This window comes from Sarcophilus harrisii, chromosome 2 (genome assembly GCF_902635505.1).
Source record: "Sarcophilus harrisii chromosome 2, mSarHar1.11, whole genome shotgun sequence".
NCBI classification, from domain to species: Eukaryota; Metazoa; Chordata; class Mammalia; order Dasyuromorphia; family Dasyuridae; genus Sarcophilus; species Sarcophilus harrisii.
Window position 1 is genome coordinate 641,019,235 of NC_045427.1, and position 12,713 is coordinate 641,031,947.

Below are 12,713 nucleotides of genomic sequence, written 5' to 3' on the forward strand. Positions count from 1 at the left end.
TTCAAATTTGCACTATATGAAGTCATAATTATGTAAAATATGATAATTGGGTCTAGTCCAGTGGAAATCCTCTGTGTGAATTCAAATGATGGGACTGCTTCAGGGAAATGCCTCATCCACATTAGTTGGTACCTAACTATGTTCCCATAAGCTGGTGTTGTCACAAAGGAGATGCCTAATAAATCTGTTTAGTTGACTAATTAAGAAACAGGATAGAGTTTCTTTAAGTCTTCACTGATTGCCTAAATCCAAATAGAATCTCTGAAATCACTGATCATAGGTCTTCATGAGTAAATTTGAAATTTGGGATATGTATGAAAGGATAGAGAATTAGGGGAAAGAGAAGAAGCATCTATTAAGCACCTATTGTGTGCCAGGCACTGTGCTAAGTGTTTTACAAATATTACTTCCTTGAGGTAATACAAGGTCATATCTCTTCTATCACTAAACTACTAGAGAGGATCTAGAAACTGACAGGAAAATAATAGGGAAAGAAGAGCGATTCCACCTGGAAATTGTCAGGTGCCTGAAGACTCTATTTCTCCTTTATTTTTGCCTTTTCTCTCCCCTATGGAAGCATCACAAGACATATGACTTTTGCTGGATGGATTGAAAGTGAACCAATAAAATTCATAATTTGCACTTTGGGGATATTAACTCATTTTCAGCTCCATTTTACAGATAAGGAACTTGAGATCCAGAGAATCACATCACTTGCCAGGATCACGCAGCTAGTAAATGTCTAAGGAAGGTTTAAAACTGAGAATTTCCTTTCTGAGTCCAATACTCGACCTATTCTAATACTGAGTATTTTGGATATCGGTGGGAAAAATAAAATCTTTTAAAGGGAGGAATGAAGAGAATATAAAAATATTGATTTTAAAAAATTCTCCTAGATCCTAGAACTTGAGGCTCTAGGGCTCCTAACAGCTTTTGATCGACCCTTAACCCCTGAAAGTTTACAGGTCTCTGATACCTTTTGCTAGAGCCCTATCTTTGGTTATCCTTGTAGGACATTTTGATTTTAGGTTTGACTGAAGACTCCCAAACTCAAGCAAGGAGTCCAGAAAGGCATAATATCTTTAATTCTCATTTACGAGTGTCTAATCTTGAGGGAAAACTGCTGAGCCACAAGGGATGAAGACTGTTCTGAATCCAGTCACACAGTTTGTACTGGGATTAATCCTGAGATGTCTGGACTCCTATGAGGAAGGTGGATTCTGATCTCACATTATATGGCTTAATCAATGTCAACCTTGGTATGCCAAGGAGAATCTGCCTTGAAGCAATGCCTTCTACATGTAGGGTTTTGCCCCAGTGTAGAAATTATGTCAATAGACATTACAAGTCAGGTATGGCATTAGCAGTTTAATGTTACACACATGAGAAAGGCTAAATGTAAAAGACACAACTTACATGAACAAAACTGGAGTCGATTGTAAATGCTTATAATTGCTATTGAAATCTGCAAGGAGGCCGATCCTAAAATCTAATCAAAGCATCAAGTTATTTATAGGAATTCTAAATAGAACTTTTGCATTTGGCCTCCACCCTACACCATCCAAATCCTTTTGTAGGTGACCATTTTCTTCAATGAAATCACCAATCAACTTCACTCCTGGACCCAGGATCTTCATATCTTTTGAATTTCCAAGGACTACTCCAATTTTGAACAAGTCCAAGGTCTCAAAGTCCTTTGAGTCCATGCTTTCCATAGAATGATATGTTAGGGTGTGTGTGCAGGGGGAGTTCCTCATCCACCAGCCTCAGTGAGTCTGGAGATAGAGCATACTATTCTACTCACAGAGGAATTGAAGACAAAGGGACCCAGTCTGGAAATGATCTCTTGTTTTAGTTGACATAGGGCTTTTCTCTCCTGTTGCTATTATGGAACAAGAGGAAGAACAATATTTGCTACCTTATGTTCAAGTTTTTCTTTCATTCACTGATTCATTCATTCATCAGTCTTTCATTTCTGGGCCTGAAAGCAAGCAAGATGGTCATCATCCTCCAAAGACTTAGATGGCGGGTCACCACTTTATCTTTAATAAAGGCAGCTCAGTGGTACAATAGCTAGAGCTCTGAGTTTGGACTCAAGAAGAAAATTATTTAATCTGTCTGCCTCAGTTTCCTCAACTGTAAAATTGAGGTGATATAGTATCTACCTCCCATGGTTACCATGAGGAATACAGCAAATGGAATTACATTTGCTTTGCCAGTCTTTGTTACTCAGTAGTTTGTTCTTCCTGTTCTATACATGGTCTGTTAGTAGCTGCAGTTTTCCAAGGCTGTCTCAAAGGTTATCCTCTATAGGGTTTAAGGCCTCAATATCTCTTCAAAGAGGAACATGGATCCAATCTGTCGTGATTTGAATAAGGGTGAAGAAGGTCTCTGTCAGTGACAAAACTCTGAGAGTTTTGTCCCCACAGGTTCCTTGGGATGGCTCTTGATTGAATATATATATATATATATATATATATATATATATATATATACACATATACATATATATACATACATATACACACATATGTATGTATATGCACACATTATATATGTATATGTGTATGTGAATGTTTATAATTAGGATTTGTATTAGACCTAAATTTTCCTATGAAGAACTTTCCTCATAGACAGGAAAAATTTCAATTCAAACCAAACAGGCAAAAATGAGTCTATATTTTAACACTGCATCTGATAAATGGATACCTCAGTTTTCAAGAATAAATCTCTGTGTGTGATTTATTAGGTGTACTGTGCCAAGACACATTTTGTCCAGGCCAAAAGAAATTTAGAAAACTCTAGTTCTGTTGGCAAATTCCTATGAAGAGTTTCATTAACACTCATGGGAAGGAATTGAAAATTAATTGAGCTGGGTTGGCAATTCTTAGAGAGCCACAGCTTGATCCTTTGAGGAAAAAATGCCCGATGCCTTCTCTAGGAAGCTATAGTGCACTCTCAGAGTTTTGTCACTGACAGAGACCTTCTTCACCCTTATTCAAATCACGACAGATTGGACCCATGTTCCTCTTTGAAGAGATATTGAGGCCTTAAACCCTGTAGAGGGATGAGTAATGACCTTTGAGACAGTCTTGGAAAACTGCAGCTACTAACAGACCATGTATAGAATAGGAAGAACAAACTACTGAGTAACAAAGACTGGCAAAGCAAATGTAATTCCATTTGCTGTATTCCTCATGGTAACCACGGGAGGTAGATGCTATATCACCTCAATTTTACAGTTGAGGAAACTGAGGCAGACATTAAATGATTTTCTTCTTGAGTCCAATCTTAGAGCTCTAGCTATTGTACCACTGAGCTGCCTTTATTAAAGCTGAAAGGAAAATTATAAATTAGCTAATCCCACATTCCCCTCTTTTATAGATGGGGAAACTGAGGCCAAGAGAAATTGAAGTAATTTGCTCAAAGCATCATGATTAATAAATGGAAGAGGCTGGATTTGAACTTCTATCTTTAGTTTTATGAATCTGGAATTCTTTTTACTAAAAGCTGCTACTTTCCGACTTTATCATTTTAATTTTTTTTTTATCCAGATACAAACAAGGAGGGGTGTGATAACATAAGGACAATGTGGATTATACAAATGTTCCGAGATTTCCTTAGGTTATCATTTTATCAAATTAAAATAAACATGGTAGGGAGAAGAAATGATATGATCTACATGTTGTAATTCATAGAAACCATGTGAGCTTCCTCGATAGAGGCTGTCCAGTAGTATCCCATTACATTCTGTCTGCTCTGACTCTTTTGGGGGTTCCTGTCAGGTCCTTTAGGCGCAGAGTCCTTGATGTTAACATTCAAATGTCTAAGGATTTCAAGGGGTTACTTTGGTCCTCACAAAGGCATGGAGACCCAGGTGGGGCAGAAAATACATGATCTTTGCTCTCAAAAAAACCTAAGTTTGTGTTCTGTCAATCAGCAAACTTTCAGTTTCAGGTTCTGGACTAAGTCTTGGGAATATGAAGAAAGCCAAAAACATGAATCTTGTCCTCTAGGAACTTATGTTCTAATTCTATACAAGGAGATACAATGTAAAGGGAGGGAATTTCAGGGATTAAAGGAAGTCAAAACATGATCCCTGTCCTCAAGGATCCTATTTTCTAATTCTATACAAGAAGATACAGTGTAAATGGGAGGGAATTTCAGGGATTAAAGGAAGTCAAAACATGATCCCTGTCCTCAAGGATCCTATTTTCTAATTCTATACAAGAAGATACAGTGTAAATGGGAGGGAATCTCAGAGGGAAAAGATCTAGCAGTGGCAGAAGAGGGGCCTGAAAAAGCTTTTTATAGAAGGGGAGATTATCTTGATGGAAGCCAAGGTCAGGAGGTGTGGTAGGAGTATGTTGGACATTCAGGACCGTGAGAGAAAGAGCCCAGAGTGGGGAGAGCAGTATCATTTGCCAGGAATGGTCAGAGCAGCACCACTGGCTCACAGAGAACGTGATGAGGTCTCAGGTGTAAGAAAATTGCAAGATCAGCAGGAGGATTTCAGAGAAGTCGGGAGAGACTTATATGAACCGATGCTAAGTGAAATGAGCAGGACCAGGAGATCATTGTACACAGCAACAACAATGGAAGTGGCTCTCTTCAACAGTGAGATGATTCAGGCTAGTTCCAATGGTTTTGTGATGAAGAGAGCCATCCACATCCAGAAAAAGGACTGTAGGAACAGAGTGTGGATCACAGCATAGTATTTTCACTTTTTTATTATTGTTTTCTTGCATTTTGTTTTTTTTTTCTCATTTTTTCGATCTGATTTTTCTTGTGCATCAAGTAACATGTGTAATAGAATGGATTACTTGCAATCTAGGGGAGAGGATGGGGAAAAGGAAGGAAATCATTTAGAACATAAGATTGTAAGGGTGAATGTTGAAAATTAACCTGTACATATTTTGGAAACAAAAAGCTTTAATTAAAAAAGAGAAAACCACAAAGTAGGAAGGGACCAGTTCTGAAAAAAAGCCAAACAGATGATTTTTTATTTGATCCTAAAGGTAAGAGCAGGCACTGGAGTTTGTTGAGTAGCAGTGTGATGGCATTATAGTTAGACAAGTACTCAAAGATCATCTAGTCCAACTTACTTATTTTACAGGTGAAGAAACTAAAGTCCAGGTCGCAAGTGACTGATCTAACCTTGAAACTCAATCCCTTTAACTTGATAGTCAATATTCTTCTGCATGGTGGGAAGCCCATATAACAAGCAAACTCCTTCGGTGGAAATCTCACTGGAGATCAGAGGATCAAACTTTAGAGACTTTGAGGCAGTACTATGGACCCCTATTACTGTTGTGCTCAGAGCACATTGCTCAGGAGTGGTTCTAAGAATCCTTGTTGCTGAGATGCTCCAGGGTGGGATGGAAACATTACAAGGGGCCAGAAGGGGCTTATACCATGTTCAGGAGTCATGGCTGAGCTCCTTGGAGCTTTGAAGAAAAAGCTGCATACTTCATATCTCATCTCCCTGATTTAAATACTTTAATGGCTCATTTATCCTCTAGATAGAGAAGTCCTCCCAGTAATGCAGACAGTAATCCATCCAACCTGCTCATCCTGTATAATCCCTGGGAAGAAGGGCACCCAAAATGTTGGTCACTTTCTCTTGATGCCATGAGGCTGTCACGGGCTAAAATGTTGACTCTATATTTGGCCATCCTTTTAACCACTCATTTCTCTGTGATATCATTTATTTTGGCTATTTTTCATTGTTCCTTAAATATGTTATAGACTTCTCATGCTTAATGGCAGAACGCATCTCATGATGACTACAAGTCTTAGATTCCTTCTTCTCTGACAGAAAAGGACAATGAAGATATTTTTCTTCCACTCAGATGGACACCATCTTTCTAGTCCAGTCTCTGCTCTTCTAATTCTGCTGCCCAACCCAATTTCTATGCTGCCTTCCTTCAAAGCATCTGTGGCTCTGTTGACTCCATATGAACCATAAAAAACCCCTTTTCTCTGGGAACCTGATCTATTGGTTAGATCACTGGACTATGCAAATCCCAGGCCATGAATAATGAAAGACACTCCCTGAAAAATTGTCTCTTTGATCTTAGCAAAAATTTCTTGGAAAACTCAAGTTTCAAGTAAAATAGTCAAAGAAACACTTGCAAAACACATGCAAGACAGACACACAGGGAGAAATGATACAGATCTCGTTTATCTCTGTCCTCCATTAAAATTTACAAGGCAATATTTCTGAATATTTTTTGATTAGAGATTTGTTCTATTGGTCTGGTTTGAATCTTGAATCAACAGTAAGAAATTTGTCAAATTCATCAAATTTTAGGATTTTGCAAGAGATGGATTTGAGAGTTCCCCACACCCAAGCTAGGCTCCTGAAAGCGTGAAGAATCACTGGATCCTAAGAGCATAGAATCATTGTTGGAAGGGATGAGAGTAAGATGAAGAGGGAAGAGGGACAGAGTGTTCATTTTTGGAATGTCTTTCAGCTGCCATGCCATACTGTAGCTTCAAAGGAAGCCAGGAGTGCAGTAAGCCTTCAATCTTTGTTCATTGTTACCTATCCATACTTCTCCCATTCTACACATTTGCAATTGATTTTTTGAACCCAAATGAGCAGCTTTGCATTTTTTCTCTAAATAAATTTCATCTTACTAGATTAAATACAGAGTTGTAGGCTGTTAGATTCTGTTTGTTTCCTGACTGTCATTTAATATATTAGCTCTCCCTCTCAGCTATGAGTCTGTGGAATCATTTGATCCCAAATGAATCCCCTTTCCTCTCATCTTGTATAGTCTGTTTCCCTCCATTTGGTCTACTGAGATGCTATAGAACATTGTACTTTCCTACAGTATCCTTTTTAGCTAAATCCCCGAAATTTCAGAGAAGTAGGCACTTGCTAAGGACCATCCCCACCCCATCTCCCTCATTTTAAGAGTTACTTTTATAGCTCTGATCAGCATGGAGGAAGTGTAGCTGTTGCATTTGAGTCATGGCTTACTCTTCGTAAACTATTTGGAATTTGCCCTTTCCTTCTCCAGTTCATTTTACAGATGAGAAAACAGAAGCAAACTGTACTGAGTGACTTGTCCAGTCAGTGTCTAAGATTGGGTTTGAATTCAGGGCTTTCTCACTCCAGGCCAGGAGCTTGATCTATGGCGCCATTTAACTGCCTCTACTGGCTTCTATTTTATCTGGAGTAGTAGGTCATCCTGGGATTATAGATTCAGATGCATAAGGGAGGCCATTTTGAGGCCATTTTGTCCTCTTCTCAGATGAGAAAAGTGAGATCCAGAAATCTCCGAAGGTTACCTTTATAAATCACTTTTGTTGCTTTCACATCAATGAAGGCAAGAAGAGAGAGGGAGAGGAGCAAAGAAGGGAGAAAAAGAGAGAGAAGGAAGAAGAAGAGAGGAGGAAAAGCATTTGAAAGGTAGTTTGGTACAGGAAGACCCATGTGGAAGCTCTTTATTAGATACTAGTTGTGTGCCGGTGGGTCAATCTCCTTATCTTGCTGAACCTCAGATTTCTGTTGTACAAAATGGGGATAGTAACACTCATTGCACCCACACGAAATTCCCAGAGTCATTATGGGGTTCAATTGTGCTAATGTACAATAGTCAATCTATCAAATGTCAGGTATTATTTTTATGCAATTAAGCTTGATCTTCATAATACCAAACTTCTGTGGAGACCAGCACTGATGCTGCCATCATTTCAGTTAAGCAGATGTGAGAAAAATCACCGTCAACATGGTGAATATCTATGAGGCTGCAAGGAAATACATTGTAATTTTGAAGCAGATTTTTTAAATGCAGCCTTTCCCCTCCACAGGCAACTGCTGGTAGAAGCTACAGGGTGCCTGACTTAAAAGAAAATGAAAAGGGAAAATTTCTTAGCAACGGCTCTAGAGAAGAGATAGTTTGTGGATTGTAGATTTAGAGCTTCAAAGGTGGTCATCTAGGTCATTTTTGAGGTCAGGGAAGATTCCCAGAGGGAAGTGATTTATCCAAAGTCATTCAGTAGGGAACAGGATCAGAATTTTAACCCAAGTCTCTGGTAGGAGATACAACTCTCCTTTCCTCACTCCCCACTGTCCCCCTCTAAACCACTGAAAGATGTCCATGTTATTCTATTCCTCTGCCCTGTCCCTGCCCAGCCCCATGCTTTACTAGCCAAACCAAGCTATTCACTGGTCCCCAGACACCACACATCATCCACTGTCTTCATATCTTTGAATAAATAGAAGGTGTTGGGTTTAGAGTCAGACAGATATTAAGATGCCCCTAGATCATCATTTATTTTTTTTCTCAGACTCAGTTTCCCCACCTGGAATGTGGGGACAATAATAGCATCTATTTTGTAGGGTTGTTATAAATATCAAATGAGATTCCCTAAGTAAAGTTCTTTGCAAAGCTTAAAACAGGATGTAATTGCTAGGTATTTTTATTATTCTAGGCTGGACTCCATGTAGAGAATGCTCTCTCTTCTCACTTCAGCCTCTTAAAACCCCTATAACCTTTTATGACTTGGTTAAAGTGGTTCGTCCTATAAGAAGCTTTTCCCTCCAGTTTTTCTTTAGACCTTTTATTTTTTATTATTTTGCATATTATTTGTATTTCTATGTATACATTGATCCTACCTTAAGAGAATGCAAGTTTCTTGAGGGTAGGGAATATTTCTATTTTTTGCCTTTGTGTGCCCCAGTGCAGTTTCTGATATCTAAAAGTTATTTAATAATTATTAAATATTAAATTGGATTAAATTTTAATAATTGCTAAGGTGGAGGGTGTACAAGGGAAGCCCTTTATAAACTCAAAATAAGAACATATCAACTAAAAGTGGGGAACAATTGTCCCCGACTGTCATTATTTAAGTGTATTTAAATTAAAAATCTGTAAATGAGGAGGTCATAGCCACTGAAGGGAGGATTGTGTGCCTAGTCCTTGTTCCTATCCCTGAGACGTGAGTCACAGAATATCGCAATTGTGAGAGACTCCTGAGACCAAAGATCCATCCCATTTCTCAGATAGAAAATCAATTTACCTGAATTAAATGACATGAACTTACTGCCTTCCCAACGTAGCCCATTCTAACCTTGGACAGCTCTCTCTGGTTGAAAATCACCCTTGAAATCAAGCCCAAGGTCAACCATTTTGCTTTCTGAGCTCCTCCATTTTCATTGAGGAGTTGGGGACATATCTGAACATCTTGTATTGTCCCTGGGAATCCTGACCATATCCGTAACCCCCCTGCCAGGAAATCTGTCTCAGCATCTTGTTCTTGTTTCTGGGAAGGTGGAAGGTGAATGAGATCATCCCGTTGGTTGCAATACTGCGGGAGGACAGAACAGGACAATAATGGCACGTGAACTAAATGACTGATTAAGTGGAATCACAAGTTCAATGGACTCTGCCCAGCACCAAGGGGTAGTTCACGGGTGTCAAAGTCAAATACAAATGGGGTCATTAACCTGCACATATAGCTATCTCTGGAAGCTGCAGATTGGCAGTTTTAAAATATAATATTATCTGTGTTTTTAATTATTTTATTAGATGTTTCCTAATTTCATTTTAATTTGGTTCAGGAAGCATTTAAGAGTTGAAGGCTGCATGTGGCCTGTGGGCAGCATGTTTGACCCTTTGAGGGGGGGGATCTAAGGGGGAAAAATAACAGAAAGATAGTTTGTGCCTTTGATCTAAGTGAATGGATGGCTGGACTTAGAGTAGGCAAGACCTAACGTTTGCCTCATCTCCAAACCCTATCCACCCTTAGAGAGATCGGCATAAGACCACCCAGAATCAAAATGATTAGGGGACAGCTCTAAGTGCCTATAGAGGTTCAGAGAGAGACAGATCAGAAGAGGAATGAGTTTATTCATAGAATGTTACAGATGAAGTTGACATTAAAGATCAATTTGTGCAGCTCCCAGTGCCACAAGGTGCTTTGGCTCAAGGATGCTAATATCTAGGGAGGAAGTTTTCCTTGGCGGAAGGGGAGGGAGGATAAAGTGATATCCTGTCTCCCGTCCCAACCCCAAGGAAACCTTGGGCAGCACAGGATCAGAAGTGGGAGATGGGGACGAAAGATGAGCAGACCCAGTGGTATGCACCAGTCCACAACCCATCTTCATTTTTAACTCTCTGAGAGCAGCATCTGTGCTTCCCTTCCTTCTTTCTCCCTCCCATAGTCCCTCAGAGCTAGGAAGAGCACCCTGTATAGAGTAAACACTCATTATATACTTGCCGATGATTATGATAATAGTTGATACATTTCCTGTCAAACAAACAATTCATTCCCATGATTATTTCTCCCACTCCCATCCCTACCCCCACACCTTGAGCTCTACCTCCCAGCCAAGACTTCTCATTCGCATGAAGATCTTTGGGCCCATTTCATTCTTTTATCCTGGACAATGCTCGTTCACCACATCCTTCTTCAGCCCACCTGGTCCTTATCCTCCAGTGTTCTCCCTTTCTGTCCTCTCCTCCTCTCTAGCTGATCAACCTCCATCCCTCATGCCTTTGTCCTGCTCCCATTTCTTCTGGTCTCTGACATGACTGCACATTTCACTGGTTGTAGCCACTCCAAGGCTGGCTGCTCTTGCACTCATAGCTCTTAATAGAAGGTCAGCAGATTACAGTGGCTTCCATACCATCTCCCACCATCTCTCAGTCACTCTTGTTCCTCCTTAAAGCCAACTCCATCCTACCTATATCTGTGTTGCTATCACTGATGGGCCTCCAGGTTCTCCACTCCCTTAAGAGGCAGGCCAGTGGGACAGTGGATTGGTTTGCTGCATCTAGAGTCAGGAAAACCCAAATTCAAATCCTGCCTCTCACACTTCCTAGCAGTGTGATCCTAGGCAAGTAACTTAACATGTCTCTCTGATTCAACTATAAGTGAAAATATTAGCCCCTCCACCCCCATTTCCAAAGGTTATTATGAGGACAAGATGAGATAATATTTGTAAAAGAGGTTTACAAATCTTATCTTGTTTTTAAAATACTGAATATTCTTACTGAGTGCTTGGTTTGTGGGCTTCTCCATTGTAGTCACCATCTCTTTCTACACATTCAGATGATCTTATCCCAGAGTAAGAATTCCTATTTATGGATCTTTTGCCCTCATCTCTTCCCCTTCCATTTTTACAAATAATTTAGATTTAGAGCTAGAAGAGATCTTGGAGGTCCTTCACTGCAACCTTGCTTTACAAAGGTGAATATTGATGCCCAGAGAGGGCAGTCAGAGGTAGCAGTGGCCCAGCAATGTGGATAGTGTACTGTATTTGGAGCAAGGAAGTTGATCAGCTATTGTAGTTGTTTTTGACTCTTCTGTTTGGGGTTTTCTTGGTGTTTGCTTTTCCAGTTCATTTTAGAGATGAAGAAACTGAGGCAAATAGAGTGAAAAGACTTACCCAGCTACTAAGTATCTTAGGCTGGATTTCTTCCTATCCCCTCCCTATCTACTCTATCTACTGTATTACTTTGAGTGAGTAAGGAAGACCTGGATTCAAATTTCAATTCAATCATGTACTTGCCATATAACTCTAAACAAGTCATTTAACATCTCTGTGCCTCAGTTTCTTCACATGCAAAAGGAGAATGCTCTGGGATCCCATCCAGAATTGAATCTAGAAGCCCAAGACCCTACTAAGTGATTTTCTGAAGTCATACCGTTATTATATGCATTTGAACCCAGGTTTTTGGCCTCTACAATCAGAGCTTTTTCCACTGAATCACATTACTGGAGGAAGTTGAATTTAAACTGATCAGATTTGGATAGGAAAACAAAAATGTGAAAATAAAAGGAGTCTACTTTTTAATGCAGAACTTTTTAGGGGGAGTGACCCTGAGGTCTATCGGTACCAAAAAGGATCTTGAGAGAATGAAAGACACTTTCAAGGAGTGACAGGGCCAGAGGAAAGGTCTGAAGGCTTTAATTGGAATATAAGATGATGAACTTAAAGATGGAGTGTTGTCTAGTTCACCCCAAATCCCCATTTTTCAAGAGAGGCAAAAGGCCCTAAGAAATACCGGAATATGCCCAAGATTATGTGATGGCACAGAAGGACCGGAATTGCTATTTGACTCCACATCCTCTGATTCCAAATCCAGCTCTAGTCCCCTCTCCTCTCCCGCTTTTGCTCGATGACTGACAGCAGACATCCTTGATCTGTTTTTTCACACTGCCCCAACAACTGAACTGCATACCATCCACAAAGCTTGCTGCCAAAGAGAACTGGCTTTCTCCATCCAGAGCTCCTCTGATACCATTATTCTTTTCCCAAACTACTAGTTGGTTATATTAATACTTGAGTAATCATGACAAGAATTTGCTCTAAGCCTTTAAAGAACCCAGATGCTAATCAGTATGCATTAAGAGATCCAGCTTAATTGGTTCCATCCAGATAAATTACTTACCTCCGTTCCTATCACAATTTCATCCCTGGGAGAGAAGAAGAGAAATTCATACAGCTTATAATGTTGAAATAAGCTGAAATACAAAATAAATGGGGAACTGCAGTCAATTTCGTTTGTCAAGTACACATCCACAGGTAATGATTATATTAGCAGTCTGTCAAGCTGACCAGGAGAAAGATGTTCAACACTAATGGTTATGTCCCTATTCCCTCATTGTAGAAAAAAAATTATCGATAAAGGCTAAGACTTTTAAGTGTTTTTAAAATGATGTGGTGTTTGGAAATGTGATGTAGCATTTAAAAT

General features: G+C 39.6%; 1 protein-coding gene across 1 annotated transcript in view; it reads right to left on the reverse strand.

The window, feature by feature from the left end:
• Positions 1-12,713, reverse strand: part of CABCOCO1 (ciliary associated calcium binding coiled-coil 1) — a 154,737-nt gene that overhangs the window by 77,962 nt on the left and 64,062 nt on the right. Inside the window, exon 5 of the mRNA XM_003755058.3 lies at positions 12,411-12,483. Within this exon, the coding sequence (XP_003755106.2) occupies positions 12,411-12,483 (73 nt within the window). The remainder of the gene's footprint in view (positions 1-12,410; positions 12,484-12,713) is intronic.